Source organism: Suricata suricatta, chromosome 2, assembly GCF_006229205.1.
Source record: "Suricata suricatta isolate VVHF042 chromosome 2, meerkat_22Aug2017_6uvM2_HiC, whole genome shotgun sequence".
Lineage (NCBI taxonomy): Eukaryota > Metazoa > Chordata > Mammalia > Carnivora > Herpestidae > Suricata > Suricata suricatta.
This window is the reverse complement of record NC_043701.1, coordinates 156,352,958-156,369,141: the sequence shown is the minus strand read 5'-3', so window position 1 is coordinate 156,369,141 and position 16,184 is coordinate 156,352,958. Positions and strand designations below refer to the sequence as shown.

General features: G+C 55.0%; 1 protein-coding gene across 1 annotated transcript in view; it reads left to right on the top strand.

Annotated features, from left to right (window-relative positions):
• The window catches only part of SLIT1 (slit guidance ligand 1), a 171,264-nt gene extending 155,308 nt beyond the window's left edge, over window positions 1–15,956 (top strand). The window contains exons 26-37 of the mRNA XM_029932319.1: window positions 1,462–1,625; window positions 3,283–3,407; window positions 3,689–3,786; window positions 6,588–6,727; window positions 6,906–6,999; window positions 9,314–9,451; window positions 10,688–10,925; window positions 12,311–12,441; window positions 12,884–13,038; window positions 14,061–14,349; window positions 14,675–14,886; window positions 15,637–15,956. Of these exons, the coding sequence (XP_029788179.1) occupies window positions 1,462–1,625; window positions 3,283–3,407; window positions 3,689–3,786; window positions 6,588–6,727; window positions 6,906–6,999; window positions 9,314–9,451; window positions 10,688–10,925; window positions 12,311–12,441; window positions 12,884–13,038; window positions 14,061–14,349; window positions 14,675–14,886; window positions 15,637–15,875 (2,023 nt within the window). The 3' untranslated portion in view covers window positions 15,876–15,956. The remainder of the gene's footprint in view (window positions 1–1,461; window positions 1,626–3,282; window positions 3,408–3,688; window positions 3,787–6,587; window positions 6,728–6,905; window positions 7,000–9,313; window positions 9,452–10,687; window positions 10,926–12,310; window positions 12,442–12,883; window positions 13,039–14,060; window positions 14,350–14,674; window positions 14,887–15,636) is intronic.
• Window positions 15,957–16,184: the final 228 nt, after the last annotated feature.

Here is a 16,184-nt window from a genome sequence, read left to right as displayed (position 1 = left end):
GGGAGCAGGCACGGCCTTATGCTGTGAGCGAGTGTGAGCCGATGCAACTTTGTTTTGGAGGCCGCTGTGAACATCCTGCATGCACAGCCTCTGCGACCTAGAGGTAGCAGCCTGCTTCTAGGCACATGTTCTAGAGCAATGCTCACACCTCACAGAGGAGCATGGACGAGAGTGTTCACTGGCCTTGGGAAAACCAGAATGCCTGGCAAGAGGGAAATTGCTCAGTGAGCTACGAGATGTCTATTGCTTTGGGATGCCACGGAGCACTCGGACAGAGTGAGCTGGAGCCAATGACGCTGACCTGGAAGGATCTCCAAGACATGCCACCTGGTGACAGGAAGCCACTTGGTGATGACGCGCAGTAGATGGATGTAATTTGTGATGAATCTTACATGTAAACATGGGAGAGGAGCGGGAGGCTGCACACCCAGCAGGGTGACCATGGGACCTTGGGACCAGGGTCCTTCTGAGATTCGTAGCAACGCTGGGAGCAGCTTTTCTTTGTAACGTGGATATACTGTAGTTCATTTCGGTCTATTACAAACAAGGCTGGGGTCCGTCCAACCGCACAGACACCTTTATACACCCATGGAGGTGCATCTGTGGGATAAACTTCCGGGAGCAGAACTGCTAGGTCCAAAGGCAGCTGCACGGGTGATCTGATAGATATCACAAAGTTCCCTCTGTCACAGTTATGCCATTTGGCTCTCCCATCAGTTACAGGGATGTGCCTTTTTGGGGAAAAAAAATGAAGGTGACATTCACATAAGATAAAATTAACCATTTTAGTGTGTACTGCTCAGTAGCATTTAGCCTGTTTACCACATCGTGTGAGGTGGAGACTTCTGTTCGCAGCATTTGGAAGTAGTTTACAGTGAGAATGCATTCGTGTACTCCTTGTTTAATTAAAAATGAGAAGAAGAATAAGAGAGTATGGGCTTCAGAGTCAGATCCAGACCCTGGATCTCGAGCCTGCCCTTCACTAGTTGTGTGACCCCAGGGAAACTATTCCCCGTGAGGCTCAGTTCCCGAGGTCTGAGACGGAGAAGAAAGCTTCCACCACGGGGCTAAGGAGGAGATGGGTGCTCAGCTGTGGGAAAGCAGCTGGTTCCTCCCAGCGGTAAATGGTGACTCCTTCCCCACCACGCACTCTGGAGACGATACACTGATGGGCTCCTGCCCCAACGGTGCCAGTTCAAATCCCACCTCCTCCCTTTCTCTGTACAATCTTGGGCAAGCACCTCAACCTTTCTGAGCCTGTTTCAATGCGTGCCATGGGGAGAGTGGGGTGTGGGAGGCCTTGGAAGCCAACACGTAGGAAGTGCTTAGAGCAGCACTGGCTACCCAGGGAAGGCTCATGTAATGGGGGCTGTTAGGATTTTGGCCAGCACCTGGCTGAGTGCGCCGACTGGGTGAAGGCCCCCATTACAGATGCCTGCTTCTCTCTGCTCTTTGACTCAGGGCCATTGGTGCCAACCCTCTGTACTGTGACTGCCACCTCCGCTGGCTGTCTGGCTGGGTGAAGACAGGCTATAAGGAACCGGGCATTGCCCGCTGTGCTGGGCCCCCGGACATGGAGGGCAAGCTGCTCCTCACCACGCCGGCCAAGAAGTTTGAATGCCAAGGTGAGGCCAGGAGCACAAGAACGAGGTGGTGGGTACAGGGTTGCATCTCCCCACCTGCTGCTGGGAGCCCATGGGACCTGTCTAATCCTGGTAGGGCACAACGGAAGCTCCTCTGCCCCTGTGGTGACCGGCCAGTGGGGGGCGGTCAGGTGGCAGGAGGGAGGCACCTGCTGCTTGTCAGCATGACCACCTTCTAGTCCTGACGCACAACGAACAAAAAAAAGCCAGGCAGAAAATCTCAGGCTGTAAGGGCCTTAATCCCTCCCTGGGGTTATATAAGGAAAATAAAAATAGCAGCAGCGTTTCTGGAAGCTCCAAGCCTCTCAGCAGCGGGAGCGCTCAGGCCTCCCTCTGGTAGGAATTGTGCGCAGCAATTAGCTTAAACCCTGAGCCTCTGGACCCAGCTGCTGCTCGCCTGACATTTGCAGAAATACAGGGACCTGAGTGTGATTGGAGACTGGCTCACGCTTTCTCTGAAGCTGCCTCACCCAGGGCATCTGTAAATACTCATTCAGAGGTTGATTGACTGATGGACTGACGGCCCGGGAGCCCAGCTGAGCCGAGGGAGGTGGCTGAGGGCTGCCCCGGGCCCAGCTTCCTGTGCTGGGGGCCACCCTCTGCAAGCGCACAGACCTCCATCAAAAATGAAACTGACAGCCATAGGTTAATGGCCACCTTCTGTGAAGGAAGCTGTCACAGGGGTGACGGTTCAGAGGGGCCCTGAGCTGGGGCTTGGCTGTTGGGAATGAAACATTTGCTCAGTATTTATTTAATGGGGTAGGGTTGGCACTGGTAAGTTTGTTTTTTGTCCAAATGTTATTGAAATAGAACATGTGTAAAAGCAAGGTACATGGGTCATACGTGAATGGCTCGCTGAATTCTCACAGACTGAACACACTAGGAATCAAGACACAGAATCCCACTGGTGCCCAGGAAATCCGCTCATGCTTCCTTCCCGTTATTACTGAAAAGTGTTTGTTTCTCTTAATGCTCATACCTCCTCAGCAGGACCAATATTTCTCATTTTCTAGGAGTCCTAAGTGGAAACCTGACTTAACTGGCTAGTTCTATTTATTCTTGTGAGGGCGTGATGCCCCTTACAGGCGGAGCCCCAAGCAGCCCGGCTGATGGCTCCTCGTCCACCTTCAAGTGGAGGGAAGGGAACCAGTGGGTCCTGGAGGGGCTGGAAGGCCTTGCCTGTCAGGAGAGGGTTCTCCTCTGTTCAGCCTTGGAGAGAAACAACTCAAAGACAAACAGGCCCTTTCCTCCTAAGCATGGCCCCTCACAGAGCTGGGTCCCCTCCTTGCCAAGGCGGCCGCCTCGGTCTTCTGCTCACCGAAACAGTGCGGGGGGCGGGGGGGGGAGCAAGAGCCAACTTCAGTGATTGTGATTTGCCCTGACACCATGTGGGGGCTCCTTGGGCGTCCAGCGCCTGCCTGTCAAGCACTTTTAAGATTAGCTTATTTAGTCAATATGGCCCCTGAGGCAGGTGCTGTCATTAACCCCACTTTATAGAGGAGGGTCAGGAGGCCGGAAGGCGGGCTTAGAAAGGGGGCACGAACCTGAGGTGGAGGAAATCTCCTTGGGGAGAGAGCTTCACCTCAGTGTCTGGGGCCGTCCTGCCCTGCTCTCTTCTAACGCCTCCCCCCTGCCTCAGGTCCGCCCCCGCTGGCTGTCCAGGCCAAGTGTGATCCCTGCTTGTCCAGCCCCTGCCAGAACCAGGGCACTTGCCATAATGATGCCCTTGAGGTGTACCGGTGTGCCTGCTCCAGAGGCTATAAGGTGAGTGGAGGCTGGGGCCTGGGAGGAGGCGGGCTGTTCGTTCAAGGTCCGGTGGGGCTGGGCTGTCTTGTCCACTACTTTGCCCACAGTGCCCAAGGCAGCTGCTTGCGGGAGTGTTTAGTCAGTGACCCAGCAGGTGAATGAGTGAATGAACGGACAGGTAGCTCCCAGGACAGGGAGGCGTGCTGCTGAGCGGGCGGGTTGGCTCTGCTGGCTCACACCAGCCCCTGGGTCTCTCTGAGGTCCTCGTCACTCACGGTCCCCCTCTCCCACCCGCCCAGGGCCGTGACTGCGAGGTGTCCCTGGACAGCTGTTCCAGCAGCCCTTGTGGAAACAGCGGGACGTGCCACCCGCAGGAGGGTGAGGATGCCGGCTTCACGTGAGTTGCCCGGCGGGGCCAGAACCTGGTGGGTGGGATGGCCCAGGCCTCCCTGTGTCTGAGGAGGAGGTGGGGGTGTGCTAGAGACCCCTCCATGCCTGCCCAGCCCAGGTCTCTGCTGCCCGGAGGGACGGGGGCCTGCTGAGGCCCACAGCAGCAGGTAGGGTGGGGGCTCCTGCTCCAGGCCCCTCCCTGTTCGTGCCAGGTGCCAGAGGGTCTTCTGATGGTACTGGGAGTCCATGGCCAACGCCATATGCAGTGGCCGTGCTAAGGGGCAGTTTGGGAGTGTTTTAAACCCCTATAATCTCCACTAACCCCAAGGCCTCCGACTGGGAGTCAACCATCTGCTCACTGTGCCAGTGCGGCTGAAGGCAGGCCCCCTAGCCAGCTTCTCAGTATCAAGCAGCCCCCCAGACAGGTGGGGAGGCCTTCCCAGCAGTGGGCACAAGTCCTAGGCGCCTCCCACTCTGGTCTCCTGGGTCATATGGGTCACACCTGGGCAGCCCTTCTCCCACCTTGGACTCCATGAAGGGCCGGGCCTCCTGACTCTTCTCTGAGCTCACCACACAAGCCACCCACTGACCCTGCTTTCCCCCAGGACCCCTCCACCAGCTCCCCATGTTCCCAGAGCCCTCCTGGACCCAGAGCTTTTCAGAGGAACACATAGTATTTAGTTACTGAAAATAAACTGCCAACCGAACACATTTGCTCTTCAGAAAATGATGAGTCTATTTAGCAGGATTGGCCAAACCTGTCTCTGCAAACCTAAATCAGCAGGTGTGAAAAATAAAACCCTGAACAGCCTCTCACAGGTCGTCACCTTGGAAACGGCGACGTTACACTAGGCTCTGTCCAACCCCCTCCTCCTTGATAGACTCCTGGGGCGGGTTCGGTGGAGAGTGGGGGGCTGGAAGGGCACCCTCTGATGCCTCCTGCCAGGTCGGGGGGGGGCAGCTTCTCACAGCTGGCAGCCCTACAGATGGAGGGCCCGAAACAGTGGGCTTCAAACCCTTGTGCTCATACGGCCCCACTAAATTTTCTAAATTCTATCCCTTCCACACAGTCTTAGACTGACAGCTAGAATCTTTCATTGTGCGTTGAACTTTGCATTGCAAGGGAGGTAACTTCCAGGATATTGTAAGTATTATTAACATTTAAAAATAGAACTCCCTTTTTAATGCTTATCACTTTTCAGAGGAATCTGAATAGCACAGCAGTTTGATACACTTAAAAATTACACCAGCAGGCTCCTGTTAAACTGCTTAAACATTTTACCTCTTTTTTTCCTCGAACTCTAGTATTTCCATTTTACCCCCCACCCCTGCCTCCATTTTTGTTCTAATGTGATCTGTTCTGACGCTAGAGTCTGTCCACTGAGCATGCTGCCAAACTTCCAGCCACCAGCATGGGGTGTAAGTTTCAAGGTTTTTCTTTTATTGCTTGTTACCGTAAACTTCTGATGAACGGTTTCTTTTGCAGAGTTACAATAATTAATGATATACAATTGATCAGCACATAACTCTACAACATTTTATTGGTGATTATTACACATAATAGGTGGAGCTTTTTTGTGTGTTCTTTTCTTTTGAGTCACGTGTCCCAGGGTGACTGTGATAGAATGAGGGCTCAGGATCCAATAGGTTGCTTTCAAAAATATATGTATATAGCTATAAACACTGAGAAGTAGTTTATTCAAATAAATCATTGGGATTAGAAGTTTTATTGTAGCATGCCACTCAAGTATTTGAAACCCTCCCAAGTTTATATACCAAAAGCCCCAGAGGGATCTGTAATCAAAAATTATTCTTTTTAAAGTTTATTTTGAAAGAGGCGGAGAGGGGTAGAGAGAGAGGGGGAGGGAGAAAATCCCAAGCAGGCTCCATTCTGTCAGTACAAAGCCCCCCATGAACTGTGAGATCACCACCTCGGCTGAAACCAAGAGTCAGGACACTTAGCCGACTGAGGCACCCAGGCGCCCCCAGAAATTATTTTAATGCTCTATCAGCTGATGACTCCATGAGGTCTTCCCTCAGTTATTTTTAATGCACAGAACAGGAAACTCTGACTTGCAGAAGCATTTGTCCATTCATTTTGGAAACATCTATATTCTTTTTTTTTTTTAATGTTTGTTTATTATTGAGACAGAAACAGGGCATGAGTGGGGAAGGGGAAGAGAGAGAGGGGGACACAGAATCTGAAGCAGGCTCCAGGCTGAGCTATCCGCACAGAGCCTGACGTGAGGCTGGAACCCACGAACTGTGAGATCGTGACCTGAGCCGTCCAGGTGCCCCTGGAAACATCTATATTCTTAATTGTCCCTTTATTTGGTACTTGAGGGTTTTAGGCTCCAGGCATGGCCCACCTTGGACTCCAGTTGGGAGAGGTGCATGTGCCTTTCTGAAGCTCCAGAAACTAATCTCTCCAACATCTCTGACCCGCATATCTCTTGGAAAACCCCAGGTGCTCCCCCAGCCGGAAGAGCACTATCTTCAGGACCCACCCCCAGCCCTGTTCTCGCCTCCTCCCTGACATATGGGCTAGGTGTCCTCTGCCTCTCTGCCCCCGCCTCCCCAGCCTCCGCGTGGCCCCATCCCAGCCTTTCCTCTGGCTGCCTGTCTCCTCGCTGTCTCTCCGGCTAGACGGAGTGAGCCCCTGGAGTGCAGGGCTGTCTACTCTAACCCCAGCACCTAACAAGGGCCTGGCCCCGAGTGGGGCCCAAAGCTCTGGGATGATCTAGTCACAGGCAGACTGCTGTCCTGGCCCTGCCCACCTGTCCGTCTCTTCTCACCTGTGCCCCTCAGGTGTTCCTGTCCCACCGGCTTTGAAGGACCAACCTGTGAGGTGAATACAGATGACTGTGCGGAGCACACATGTGCCAATGGGGGCACCTGCGTGGATGGTGTGGGCAACTACACCTGCCAGTGCCCCCTGCAGTATGTGGGTAAGTGTGGAATTTTGGCCTCTAGGGAGGGGAGGGCGGGTGCGCATGCCCTGAGCCCCGTTCCTGTGGGCAGAAGGCCTGGGGCGCTCCCTCAGCCTCTGGGAGGTTTCTGCCGGGCCACCTGCCTGGCAGAGATTGGGGCAGCTTCTCTCCTGCCGCCTCTTCCTTCTTTCCCCAGGAAGGGCCTGTGAGCAGCTGGTGGACTTCTGCTCCCCAGATTTGAACCCATGTCAGCACGGAGCCCAGTGTGTGGGTACTCCAGATGGGCCCAGGTGAGTGCTGCCCATTTCCAGGGCCAGGCAAGGGCATGGGTTTTGAAGTCCCCTCCCCTCTGGGCTCCCTGTTCTATTTCTTTACTTTGCCAAGTGGGTTTGGTCTTGGCTCTACAGGGTTCAGGTGGTCCGGGCACAACTTTGGTCAGACAGACCTGGGTTTACAGCATGACGCTGAATGGGTGCCTTGACAGCTCTGAGCCTATTTTCTCCTCTGCAAACTGGGCACCCCGGTAGCTTCCTTGTAGGGTGGTTGTAAGGGTCAGATGAGCAAATGCGTGGAAAGACTTAGCTCCAAGTCTGACATCTGATAAGTGCTCCATAAATGGTGTTACCTTTCTAGAGCCACAATTTCTCATCCCCAGTTACAAAATACACAAAACTCTGAAAATGAAAACCCCATCTGATAGCAGAATCTGGTCTGATCTGATTGTATTTGGTAACAAACCCGGACCTGCACTGATACGAGGCTACTTAGCAGTCCCTCTTCGTGCTGCAGAAATGCGAATGTGTGCAACTAACGGGCTGCCCCAGATCCCACTGGTGTGTTACATAATGCTTTGGGCCTGTCTAACCTTTCCAAAACCCAAAAGATTATGAATTTCAAAATCTGTCTAGCTTCGGGAGGTTTGGATAAGGGGTTATTGCCCACTGACTGTTGTCACCGTCGTTGTTACTGGCCTGTATGGAAGTGCATTGTCACCTGAAGACCATGTGAGGGTCATGGGTTTTTTTTTAAATGTTTCCATCTGCAGTTTTAAAAACATTGTCCCATTTCTGGGCGCCTGTTTAGCGGGTCAGGACAGCAGAGGTGGTCAGGGTTGAGGCCTGCGGCCGAGTCAGGCCAGGCTGGGGGGTGGAGCCTCTCAGGGGGCCCACTGTCCAGCAGGAGCCATCCAAGGACAGTGACAGGAAGTAAGAGACAGGGTTTATTGAGGTCCAGTCTGAGATTGGGGGTGCATGGGGCCTCCATCCAAATGCTGCCCAGTACTGCACTTGTGGGGTGCCGCTGGGGCCTGGGGTTGACATGGCAGGCCAAGAGCAGTGGCCGATCAAGGGGTGTGCCTGCCACTCAAGAGGGGCTGAGCTGCAGACATGGGATAAAGCAGGACTGCACCTGGTCCCTCACCCTGTGCTGGGACGGTCCCTCACAGCGAAAGAGAGGAGCAGAGAGCAGGTGCGTCGGGCCAGTCTCTCCGCTTCCTGGCTTTGTGAATGGGCAGAACCCCGCTGCACCTGTGGCTCGAAGGTGTTCAATTATTTAGTGTGTCACTGAATGACTGAGTGAGCAAGTCCACGAGACTGCAGCCCAAGACCCAGTAGTGTGTCGTGATCAATGGGGAGGGTCAAGATTAACAGTAAAGACTAAAACTGAGAAACTGCCAGAGCATCACGCCGTGTAACATAGTACGGAGAAGTTTTGTGGCACAAAACCGGCGTTAGGGGTATATGCCTGCGGGTGCTCACTGGGGTAGAAAGGTGTTGCTTACAGCTTGGAAAACTGAGAATGAGTAAAAACAGGCAGGGGTACCTGGCTGCCAGGTTGTGTGGATGAGCCGTGGAGTTTGCAGTTTAGTTTTGAAGAGTTTCCAACAGGGAATCTCTTGATGACAGCTGGGGGCCAGGGTGGGAGGGGGGACTTCCTGGAGGAGGTGAGGTATTGGCCAGGCTGGACTGGGGCAGGGAGAGAGAAGGGGATGTTCCAGAATCACTAGGTGTGAAGGTAGCTGGTGGGATGCAGGTTGCTGCCAGTGGAGACCTGTTTGACCACAGGGTGAGTCTGATGTCGGGGGAGTAGGCTGGGGGGAGGGGATCTTGCAAGGCTGTGACTGAAAAGTAGGTGGAGGAGTGTACTCCTTGTTTGATAGGCAAATGGTTGATCCCCAGGTGACTGGAGGTGGACCGGGTGTGGCTGAGAGGGGAGGCTGGTCCAGTGCGGCTGGGGAGGCAGGAGAAGAGGGCTAGCTGAGCCCCAGGAGTGCTGGGGAGCAGCTGGGCAGGTCGAGGAGGGACTGAAGTTTGGCCTTGGGTGTGCTGCCAGTGGTCAGCGTGGGTCCTCCATGACGGGATCCGCACCTCCTCATACCCCTGGGGTCCATCCTCCCGACCCAGAACCTGACCTCACTCAGAAGCCCACACAAACTCCCTCCTTGTCCTAGAAGCGTCCCAGGATTGGCTGGGGTGGCATTTTTCTCTATGGAGCGCTGCTCAATCTCCTGAGTGTGCCACAGACACACAGGCCTTGAGATTCTCTGTCCCATACACCCAGCCCCCGGGCCCTATGGGCTCCTGACCGCTCCTGCCGGCCCCCCAGGTGTGAGTGCGCCCCGGGCTACGCGGGTAACAACTGCAGTGAGAACCAGGATGACTGCAGGGACCATCGCTGCCAGCACGGGGCCCAGTGCGTGGACGGGGTCAGCAGCTACTCCTGCCTCTGTGCTGAGGGCTACAGGTGAGTGGTCCCGCTGTGTCCTCCAGCTGAGCCAGCAGGAAGGAGCCAGGGTCAGAGGCTGGAAGTTGGATCCTGTGGTTTTAACCATGGCTATGCCATCCCCAGCTGTGTGGCCTTGGGAAAGTTCCCCAGTGACTCAGAGCATAGGCATGGGGTCCCTAAACTGTCTGGTGGAGGGAGGGGGCGGTAGGTACAGCTTACTGGCCAGTGCCCACCATCTACCTGCCCAGTGAAACCTCTGAAGACAGGTTCTGGCATAAAGGTCATTTACCTTCACAGCCTGACGTCTCTGCCCTTCTGGCCACCCACCCCCCAGGCTCTGCTAGGTTTCTTTTTTTTTTTTTTTTATGGTTTTACTAAGATATAATTCACCCAGCTTCAGTATGTAATTCAGTGGCTTATACTATATTACCCAAATTTTGTATGCATTAACCATCATCAATTTTAGAACATTTTCATTACTCCAGAAAGAAACTCCATACCTCTCATCTGTCACCCCACCTCCTGTCATCTCCGCAGCTGGCAACCAATAACCTAATATCTGTCAGGCTCCCTATCCTGAGTATTTCATACACATGGAATCATACAATCTGTGGTCCTTTGTGACTGGCTTCTTTCACGGAGCATCAGGTCTTCGAGGTCCATCCACATGGGGCCATGTATTGGAACTTCATTCCTTTTTGCGACCAAGTAGTGCTCCATTGTATGAACAGACCACACTTGTGTATCCATTCATCCACTAGCAGGCATTTGAGTTGTTTCCACTTCTGGCCGTTGTGAATCCTGACACTTTAGGACGTATGGGGTGTCAGAACTACCTGCCGGAAGTAACATCGCTTCTTGTATTTCTTTAGTAATTTGAGTCTTCTCTTTTTTGCTTGTGTGTTTTCTTTTCTGTAAAATGGGCAATAGTAAAATTTGCTAGCAGACTTGGCTGCCACGAGCTGTGAGTGCTTCTCAGACTTTAAGGTGCATGTGATCCTGTTAAGTAGATTTAGGTTTTCCATGTCTGACCAATGCCCAGGTGATATCTAGGATGGTGGTCTGGGGCCCACACTGGTTTCTCACCTTGTTTTCCGTATCCTTCTGGCTTGTGGTGATGTTGGGGAAAGTGTTCATGAGGAGCATCTTCTGTTGCTTTAAGGATCCAGTTTCCCAACATGTTTAGTGAGTTTCTCTCCAGGAGAGAAAGATGTCGCCTTGCCCCTTCTTTGACCTGGATCTTTCCCCTCTTAGTGGGCAGTTCTGTGAGATCCCTCCCAGCCCACCTGCCCCCAGAAGCCCCTGCGAGGGGACTGAGTGCCAGAACGGAGCCAACTGTGTGGACCAGGGCAGCGGGCCTGTGTGCCAGTGCCTTCCAGGTTTCGGCGGCCCCGAGTGTGAGAAGCTGCTCAGTGTCAACTTTGTGGATCGGGACACCTACCTGCAGTTCACCGATCTACAGAACTGGCCACGGGCCAACATCACGCTGCAGGTGCGTGCCCAGGGTGCCCGGTCACAGAGGGGAGTCAGGCGGCAGGGGGCTGTGGCCTCAGGTCGGGGCATCAAGCGGCATCCCTGCCCAGAACTGGGAGGAGCCTGTGTCAGTCAAAACTCTTGGGATGTGGGTCAAGCACATCTGGAAAGGTTATGGGTCACAGACGCAGTCTCGGGGTTAGGGCTGGGTGTTGTTCTCATGGGTGACAGGATCCTTTGCCCCCTTCCAGTCTCTGCCTACTCCTAAAATTCGGTCATGAATGCTGCATCAAAATTTCTCCCATGTGGTTAGGACATGGCCAGAGTTGGCTCTGGGCTTGTATCGTTGGCCACCTGACCCTGGGGCCCTGGTTTTGCTATTTCATGTCTTGAATTTCATCTCAGAGCATCAGTGTTTAGAGGGCAAAAAGCAAGTCCCATTTGAACGGCACTCTTCGCTAAACATTTCTTGGGGACGGAGAGGACTGTGCACATCACATGATCGAGGGTGTGTCTTCTCTTTGGCCATCTCTCTCTTCCTGCAGCTGCGTTTCCTACCCCAGCGGCCACTTCCTTTTTCCTCCCTGTCTTCTCTCCTCGCAGGGCCCTTTATGTGCCCGCTATGCTCACCCCCACTTTATCACCTCTCCTAAGTCTTGCCCATGTACACTGTACTGTAAAAACACAGCTAGCCGAGCTGCTCAATAAAATATAGTTCACCAAACCGTTCCAACCACTGCCTGAGGTGCCTCCTCAGATTGGTGTGGTCTACCATGCGGTCCCCAGCACTGGCCTGCCTTCAGTCACATTCCGTCCCTGGACCGGCGACATGGGGTGCTATGATGGGTCCAGCCTGGGCCATGTGCCAGCCCCCTATGTATGAGACCAGGGAGTCAGGCTCTTTCCAGAAGAAATGGGGAAGAGAGACACGGCAGGATCATGGTTCCTATAGCTTCACAGAGGGATCACCCCCCGCCCCCCAAGGCAACTCCAGCTTTTGCTCACACAGCGTCAGAGACAGGTGCTACCCACTGAGTGGCTCTTTCCAGGTTTGCATGGTCATGGCTGTTAGAGAGCCCTCCTCACCTTGTCCTCTCTGTGGTTCCCAGAGGTTCCCATGGATTGAGTTACCCTGTGTCTGACTTTCCTCTCCGGGCAGGTAGTCCTAAGGTCTCTTAAGGCCTCAGCTGGTCTGTCTGCCTTCTCTCTGTGGCCCAGGCCAGCCTGATAGTGGAAGGGATTTGAACCAGGGGCTTGTTAGCCTCTGTCTGCATCTGCTAGAGGATATGTCCCCCAGGCAGCCAGGGGAGGACAGCTGTACACACAGAATCCCTCTCCCAAATGTGGGTCCCCTACCTGTGCCATCTGCTGGGTGGGTTGGTAAAAATTGCCCTTGCCCATCAGGTCTCCACGGCAGAGGACAACGGGATCCTGCTGTACAATGGGGACAATGACCACATCGCAGTAGAGCTGTACCAGGGTCACGTGCGTGTCAGCTATGACCCAGGCAGCTACCCCAGCTCTGCCATCTACAGGTAAGGCTTCCTCATGCCCACTGGCATCCCTCAGGGTCTCCCGGGCTAAGAGCAGGTGGTTATCAGGATCCCCAGAACCTGGGCTGCCCATGAAGGAAGATCTAGTGTTTGGGCCCATCTTGGAGCTGAGGCTGAGGCCTGAGCAGTGGACCCACCCTTCCCTAGCCCACCTCCTCCTCACAAGGAGGTCTGTAGTGGGAAAAGGAAGGGGGATAATTTGGAACCTCCTGCCCCAAACTGCTCAGTTTTCCCCAGGAAGTCCCAAGAAGGGGAGCCGGAGGGGCCAGGCCCCAGGCCACCAAGTCCTCATAGTCTCCTCCCTGAGAGATATTACTCCCTGGGAAGCAGTTGCTGACCAGTGGCCTTTCTGGGGAAGGGCCCAGGCGGGGATGGGCTGAGCTGAAGCCCCTTCCCTGGGGTGGGGGCACCCCCTCTCTTCTAGTGCTGAGACGATCAACGATGGGCAGTTCCACACCGTTGAGCTAGTCACCTTTGACCAGATGGTGAATCTCTCCATCGATGGAGGCAGTCCCATGACCATGGACAACTTTGGCAAACACTACACACTAAACAGCGAGGCCCCCCTCTACGTGGGAGGTAAGGACTGGGCCCAGGTAGAGGCTGCGGCTGGCTCTCCTCAGGCCTCCCTGTCAGGCGACGTGACAGCCATTCCAGGAGGGGCTTCTGTTGCTCTCTGGCCTGAGTCTTGCCCGGAGAACTATGCCCAGACCCCTCGATGACAGGAGTATTCCAAGCTGCTGGGGGACTGTCCTCCCTAGCGTGAAGCACAGGCTGTCGTCTGTCAAGCCCGGACTGACCAGGAAGGATAGGTGCCTAGGTTAGGTCTGAGGCCTGGCCTTCGTGGGAGTCTGGAACTTTCCCAGCTGTCTTTCAAAGTGGGCACTCTTCCTCTTGGCTTTGTGCCAGAAGGGGCTTGTCAAGCATTCAGGGTCCATTCCCAGTCTTGGAGCTGCTGTGAGAGGCCCAGGTGCCCAGCAGGAGTCTCTGCATCAGCTGGGGACCTCCCAGCTGGCTTTACGTGCTTTGCAGGCTGAATGCCCCCGTCTGCCACCTGCCAATGTTTCCGGGTCTGGACAAGCCAGGTTTCTGCAATAGTGGGGCCTTCTCAGTGCTGCAGAGGGCCGTGGTGGGACTTCGAGCAGGTGTGAAGGAAAGAGCCGTGGGTTCCACTCCTGGCTCTGCTGTTTATTAGTCATGCAACTTCAGGCAAGTCACCGAGCACCAGATGGGGTTTACTCTTCCCGCGGGGTTGCTCTGACGACCACAACAGCAGGTGACAAAGTGTCTAGTTCTAGGCCCAGGTCCTTTGCTGCTTCTGGAGTCTCAGAGGTAAAAGCTGGTGTCCCAGAGGGCAGGAAGGAGTCCTGGGTGAGGGCAGACAGACTTTAGATACCCAGAGCTTCATTTGTCAGCTGGCCACTGAGGGAACAGGCTTTCCTCCCACCCCCCAAACCCCCAGGAAAGGAATCTGGACCTTCCAAGGTGGCAAAGGATCTTGGCTCAGGGTTGCAAAGACAGAAAGAGGCTGAGGGCGGGAGGGAACATCATGGAGATGCCCAGCATGGTCTGAGCCTGACTCAGCCTAACTCTGCTCCAAGGGATGCCAGTGGACGTGAACTCAGCCGCCTTCCGCCTGTGGCAGATCCTCAATGGCACCAGCTTCCATGGTTGCATCCGAAACCTGTACATTAACAACGAACTGCAGGACTTCACCAAGACGCGGATGAAGCCAGGAGTGGTGCCAGGCTGTGAGCCCTGCCGAAAGCTCTACTGCCTGCATGGCATCTGCCAGCCCAACGCCACCCCTGGGCCCGTGTGCCATTGTGAGGCCGGCTGGGGGGGCTTACACTGTGACCAGCCAGCTGATGGCCCCTGCCATGGCCACAAGTAAGCCTGAGCTGGGTTTGGGGAGCCCTCACCCCCTGCCCGTTCCTTTCCCCATGCTGCGGGCTGCTGCATGGACTGTATTTTTAAAGCCCCAAACTGGAACATGGGGCCCAGCATAGGGCTTTTCTTTTTTTTTTTTTTTTCTAGGTTTGTTTTTATTAACCAGAATTTATTAACCTTGGGATACAGAATCGCATTTTTCTCCCTTTGTTTCAGTTTGGGGAGCAGAGTAACATTACCTGATGCCAAGGCTGGGGGTGTGGGTACCCTGGGATTGGACTGGCTCCAGCCTGTTCTCACAGTACCTTTTCTCTGTCCCCTCCAGGTGTGTCCACGGGAAATGTATGCCCCTCGACGCTCTCTCCTACAGCTGCCAGTGCCAGGATGGGTACTCAGGGGCTCTGTGCAACCAGGCTGGGGCACCTGTAGACCCCTGTGGGGGCCTGCAGTGCCTGCATGGCCACTGCCAGGCCTTGGCCACCAAGGGGGCACACTGTGTGTGTGACCCTGGCTTTTCGGGCGAGCTGTGTGAGCAAGGTCAGGGGCCCCCCTCCTGACATGCCCTCTCCAGGGCCCCTCCCCACAACTTGCATTAGTGACTTGACTTTTCCTCCTCCAATCCCTGGCATCCCCTGTGCCCCCTCCCCTCTCCCACACCTTGGGCTACTCTGGGGCTGTAGTACCCACAACCCTCTGGGCTCTGACCCTACCCCCAGACAAATGGTTCAGCTTGCCCTGAAGCCCCTTATCCAGGGCAAGTGCCCCTTCTTGCTGGGGTCTCTCCTTACCCTGGGCAGCCCCTTCTGTAACAGCCCCTGCCCAAACCTCCACATCGTGGCCCCATCACCTTGGGTCCCAAGGAGCAGCAGGGAGTCTGAGGGTTGGGAACTCTTTCACAGGCCTTCCCTGGCCAGTGTAACCAAGATATTTCTGCTGGGATCAAGAATGCTGAACCTAGGCAGAGGGAAGCAGGAGAAGTCCAGAACTTTTAGGCCACTGCTTCTGGCACAAATTCCTTCTCAATTGTTCTTGCTTTCCCAGTCTCCAGACTCCTCTTGCACTCCTCCAGCAAATGAGAGCCCACTTACCTGGCAGCTAGAAAGTTCTTCCTACTGACTGGACCCTGGGCCCAGGAGGAAGCCTGTGCATGTGCATGTCGGGTGGGGTCGGAGGTGGTCTAAGCACTAGAGGACCTGGTCCTTGGATGCGCCTCCCCTGGCCTCCCCGGGGCCAGTGCTGGCCCATGGGTGTGCCCTGAGGCTTTCTCTTGGTGTCTGTCCTATCCAGAGTCCGAGTGCCGGGGGGACCCTGTCCGGGACTTTCACCAGGTCCAGAGGGGCTATGCCATCTGCCAGACCACGCGCCCGCTGTCTTGGGTGGAGTGCCGGGGCTCATGCCCAGGTCAGGGCTGCTGCCAGGGCCTGCGGCTGAAGCGGAGGAAGTTCACCTTTGAGTGCAGCGACGGGACCTCTTTTGCTGAGGAGGTGGAGAAGCCCACCAAGTGTGGCTGTGCCCTCTGCGAGTAGCGCCTGGCTGGACAGGGAGGGGTGAGGCAGGCGAGGGGCATGGCTGCAGTGGAGCCCAGGGCCCACAGTGGGTTGGGGGTGCGGGCCAGTCTCCTGGGGGGGGGGTGACCGGCTGGCAGCTGGGGGGGGGGTGGGTAGGCATGGCCTGGGCTGCAGGCTGCCCTCTCCAGAAGTGCCTTGCACAAATAGGCGCTTAATAAATATTTGTTGAATGAATGTGTGCTTGAGGTCAGGCCAAGAAGTGCACAGAATGGTGACACCCCCTGCTTGCCTACTACCTGGGTCTGAAGAAGGGACTGGCCCCTTCCC